The sequence below is a fragment of the Haemaphysalis longicornis genome, unplaced genomic scaffold, assembly GCF_048455015.1.
Source record: "Haemaphysalis longicornis isolate Haplotype H1 unplaced genomic scaffold, Haemaphysalis longicornis Haplotype H1 scaffold_11, whole genome shotgun sequence".
NCBI classification, from domain to species: Eukaryota; Metazoa; Arthropoda; class Arachnida; order Ixodida; family Ixodidae; genus Haemaphysalis; species Haemaphysalis longicornis.
The window spans coordinates 121,934,534-121,939,661 of NW_027526214.1; the positions used below are offsets into that span (position 1 = coordinate 121,934,534).

Consider the following 5,128-nt stretch of genomic DNA (forward strand, 5'->3'; position numbering starts at 1 on the left):
TCGGCTTTGCCGCTTTTGTGGAGAGCCTCGGACTTTCAGACGCATAGTGGGCGGCTGCGACAAGTGTACTTAATACCCCCCTAACATTCACCTTTCCAGGGAGCTTTGGGAAAGATCCTTGGCGAGCTCCCGCTTCGAAGATCAGCTGCGACTGATCAAAAGGGCTGTCGACGCGGGCCTCATATACAGAAATCAGCGACACGACGCAACGATGCCTCTAGTGGCCACGACGCGAGACACGCGTGTTTTCAATGGGAAGAGGCTGTTTTCTTAATTTAATTAAAAATACAGGGCATAAATTCAATTTGTGAGGACGGGGAACGCTTCCAGGAATCACTGCGAAATTTGCAAAGGCCACAGCACGTTTGCGCACGCGACATTAGTTGTTCCCACAGCGAATGAAGTTTAAACAATGGGAGCCTATGGAAGCAGCTCAATTTTGGGGTCACTTTCAGCCACCTTTCAGCTACAAAAACGCGCCCAATGACAACACAGTGGCTGAAGTCAAGTTGTGTTAACTGGTATAGCCAGAGCAGGGAATTGGCCTCCCTTGCGTGCAAACGACAAGTCATCACGCGGAGGATAAAACATTCCAAATTGAAAATTTCTGAAACACAGTCACTGTTATCGCCTAGCAGCTACATAAACGCACTCATGATTCAGCGCTTCTGTGTGCCGATGGCTGAGCGCTTTTGCCTCAGGCTCTTCGAGTTGGTTTCATTTTACCGGAAGGGATGTGGATTCCGGACATCGCAGCTCTTTTTTTTCGATTGAACTTTGGTGCTTTAAGGGCGACTTCTTGGTGACAAACGTCAGTACATCTACTGTACCTCACTCGTCTACTTTATAAAGTTTGCCCAGATATCCTTTTAAAGGTATTTTATCTGCTTATGAGTGGTAAAAGCTTGTCGCAAAATATTTTAGCAGAGTTTCAATGTTTTTTTCTGTGTATGTAATCGTAAGGTAGCTGGCTCTGATTACTTTATTCAACCTACAGCAGTTATCAAGGAAAAGGTTCAAAAATTGCACAAAATATTAGAAGTGACAGAGGTCCCTGTGATAAATGTGCTAGGTAGCGCCATCTACGCAGTTCACGTGAACTAAAAATATCACAGTTGAGGCAAGATCCAAGAGCGGTGCTAAACAACAACTTCTGTCATGGGGTACATGCGAGAGGGACGGTATCTCTACGTTGTTTGCATATTGGCCTTTAGCTTTGACCACACAGACGGAAAACTGACGCCTGACTGACCTGACTGACGCCTGTTTTTTATGTCCCACGTGCAGCGAAGGCGCGCATGCTACAATAGGTGCTGCGATCGCAATTTTCTTTTAGAGCAGTAAACAATCGTGACAAGTGACAATATTAAAGGGAAGTAATGGTTAAATATCCTAACTACCTGCGCTAATGGAAAAAAAAATGGTCCCCATCCCGCTCTACGAACGTGAATATCCAGCTAAGCTGTATCAAACACCACACATGCTGTTGGGAGTATGTTTTATTAACACTTTAGAGTAATGGTAGGAATAATCGCTTTGGGACCGCTGTGGTAGACCGTGATTGGTTCCGCGACCATTTAGGCTACATTCTTATGCAACCGGGAAACACACGCTGGGTGAAGGAACGTGCTCCCATTGCCGCAGGCGTGGTTATAAACCATTGTGCGGTTTGCACTTCACACGAGAGTTTTGAATGAGATCAAACGACTGTTTCTAAAGCAGCTGCAACCTAACCTCTACCGGCAACGCGTGCAAGGGTGTTCCCATTGTTCACAGGACCTTATCATCTGTCATATGCGGTTTGATGCTCATTGAAACGAATTTTAAAACATCGTCGTCGTCGGACTGCGGGGTGCATAGTTATGTTTAATTACTTGGTACGTTCACGTACCCCTCCCCATTTTAACTGATTCGACCGTGTCGGAATGCCACAATCGTATTGACGTCGCCTACATATCACGAGAGACCCAGGTTCGAATCCGAACACGGCCTCACACTACCATCACCATAGCCAGTGAAAGTTGGCTTTCCTACAGTGCGTTTTGTGGTTACGCCACGACATTTTCCCACCAACAAGAAGTATACAGCTTTGTTGTAAAAAGACCGAAGGTTCGTCGAGGAAGGACCAGACTTGCCGTGGGAGCTTGTTGGAGGTAAGCCTTTCGTTTGCATTAGATTTATTTTCAATTACGGATGCCCTGCAGCTAGTATTGCCTTGTAGTGCTCTTTCTCCCTCTTCCTCTTTTTTTGACACGTGCGCGAAAGCTTGTTCAGCCGCGTGCGACGTATCGTCGTCTGCGGATCATCCTGGTTCCACGTGTGAAGTGTTGCGTCCACGCACACCAGACGTAATCGAATTACAGTTATCGAGCCGCTGGCAGTTTGTGCCTACTCAAGTTCTTATCATACAAGGGGCCGGATTTTATAAACTGGCGGCTGTCTTTGGGAATAATGGGGCCTTGGCGGTAGAAATGCGTGTTTTTGTAGGTTTAGGAGTCCTGTGATCGTAGACAGCCGAAAAAAAATAGCGCCGCTCCTGACGAGAAGCAAAACGACAGCTCGAAGCGACGCCACACTGGGCGCAAAAAAAGAAAGAAAAGAAAAACAGAGAGCCATTTTGACGAAGACGAAACGACAAGGAACGCGACGGTGTCGTTTCGAGTCGCTGTTATTTGCCTTTGTAAATATACCTACAACATTTCGTATTTTATTGCTGAGCTTCTCGGTGCTTTCATCTACTTTGCGTGCGAACTGAAGCTACTGAATTTATCGTCGGTAGACGGAGATATCGCAGTCCTAAGCGCTATCGGCATGCTTTCTGTTAGCGCGGGAGAATTGAAAAGCAGGCTCTGGTGGTTTAACGAAGAGCCATTATAGCTGTGCTTGAAACATGATCATCTTCCCCAAACATACGTTATTGGCATGCTATAATTGATCATTTCCAGAAGCAAACACCCCATTGTGGGCAGTGGAACGGAGCGGCCGCCACAATGGTCTCATCCAACCACTTTTTGCTTTTCGTCCAGTTATTCGCAGTCATCAGCACGAGCTCGCCGGTCTGCGTTGAACCACATGCGCCTGGCACGCCACACGGCACGTGCCCTCGCCTGCCCGAACCGAGCCGCTGTTGCCCGGTGCCACTTCAACCTGCCGTTCCGGTAACCCCTCAAGCTGCCATCAAGCCAACCGCATCGACATCGTCAAGCCACCCAGAAAGCTACAAATACAGCCAGTCTTGCACCGCACACCTCAGTGTGCAGTGGAACGGAGCGGCCGCCACAATGGTCTCATCCAACCACTTTTTGCTTTTCGTCCAGTTATTCGCAGTCATCAGCACGAGCTCGCCGGTCTGCGTGGAACCACATGCGCCTGGCACGCCACACGGCACGTGCCCTCGCCTGCCCGAACCGAGCCGTTGTTGCCCGGTGCCACTTCAACCTCCCGTTCCGGTAACCCCTCAAGCTGCCATCAAGCCAACCGCATCGACATCGTCAAGCCACCCAGAAAGCTACAAATACAGCCAGCCTTGCACCGCGCACCTCAGTGGGCAGTGGAACGGAGCGGCCGCCACAATGGCCTCATCCAACCACTTTTTGCTTTTCGTCCAGGTTGGTCCCTCCCAAGATTATAACGCTAAGCGATCTAGTAACTATTGTCTGCTGCTCCTTCCATGCCCACATGTGTTGCTTGATATAATCGCAGATTGTTTTCTCGTTGTAAAGGAACTTCTTCTTTTAGGGGATATAGAACAGAACCCTGGTCCGAATAGCGAAGTATTAGCCGCCATCAGCAAACTAACCGCACACTTGGATGAGCGTCATGACAACTTGCAGAAGTCTATTAACGATGTTAAAGAAAACCAGTTGCTACTTGATTCCAAAGCAACAGATTTAACCGCTCGACTAACTGTACTTGAACAGAAGGTTACTTCCCTCGAGAGCGTTCCAGACGATACACAGATGCAAGGTCTCGTAACGGCTGCCGTGCGACACGAAAGTGCCGCTCTCAGTTCACGGCTTGATGACTTCGAGGATCGCTCTCGTAGGGATAACCTAATTTTTTATGGGCTATTAGATTCTGTCTCAGAAACCTGGGCTGAGTCTGAGCTAAAAGTCCGTGAAATCCTGTCTGCGTCCCTTAAACTGGAACTTCCTAATGAAGCCATCTCCCGTGCACACAGGATTGGAACCTTTGTGCAGAACAAATGTCGACCTGTCATTGTTCGTTTTAGTTCTTTCAAAACAAGAGAAGGTGTCTTTGCTAAGAAATCTATGCTTCGTAGCACCCCCGTGTCAGTTAGCGAAGATTTCTGCAAGGCCACGCGCAACATCCAGAAAAAGCTTTTAAATTTCGCGAAAACCACTGGGCAGCCATATTACCTCAAGTATAACAAGATAGTAATTAACAAGAAATCCTACGTTTATTGTCCGGTCACCGATCGTGTAACTGAGGCTGGGCCTATTTATGATAACCCCGTACACGTTGCCCCCCAAGCAACAAACTCAGAAAGCGCAGGGACCAGCGCTCCTCCTTCACCACGATAGCTAGATAAGCATTTTCGAGCACATGAATTTTCTTTTTTACTATGTAATTCTCGAAGTGTTACTAACAAACGTGATGCCCTATCTGCACTAATAGATACATGTCTAGCTGATGTCGTCATAGTAACTGAAACCTGGCTGTCTGCGAAAATAGAAAATCACGAAATATTTAACTGTTCAAAAGAGTTCAAGTTCTACCGCTGTGACCGGGGTACGAGGTGCGGGGGCGGCGTATTGATTGCTATTAGCGACGAGATCAGCTCGTTCAATGTGCCTGTTGTTTCGCCGCTTGAAATTGTTGTCGCGTGTGTTCGCATTAACCACAAAGATATCATTGTTTGTGGCTGCTACCGGCCTCCTAACCTAACTACCGGCTTCGCAAATGATTTACACGATGTCCTAAATAAATTGCGAGTAAGGTTTCCGGCTGCGCCTATGTTTCTCCTAGGTGATTTTAACTTCTCTAATGTTTCGTGGTCTCCCCCTATTCCAGCGATATCCAAAACATCTGCTGACAGTGCTGCCTTTCTTGACGTGTGTTCAGACTTTAACCTTACCCAGCTGGTTAATGCTCCAACCCGCATTAC

At 47.6% G+C, this 5,128-nt stretch overlaps 1 protein-coding gene across 1 annotated transcript; it reads left to right on the top strand.

Annotated features, from left to right (window-relative positions):
• The first annotated feature begins 2,841 nt into the window (after nt 1–2,841).
• On the top strand, nt 2,842–4,922 carry LOC144160898 (uncharacterized). Its single transcript, XM_077691999.1, has one exon. It carries the CDS (start codon nt 2,991–2,993, stop codon nt 4,542–4,544), a length of 1,554 nt encoding a protein of 517 aa, XP_077548125.1. The 5' UTR covers nt 2,842–2,990; the 3' UTR covers nt 4,545–4,922.
• The last annotated feature ends 206 nt before the right edge of the window (nt 4,923–5,128 follow it).

Bases quoted from the DNA above. Each gene is read 5' to 3' on its own strand.
- LOC144160898 (XM_077691999.1), top strand. From the start codon at position 2,991: ATGGTCTCATCCAACCACTTTTTGCTTTTCGTCCAGTTATTCGCAGTC.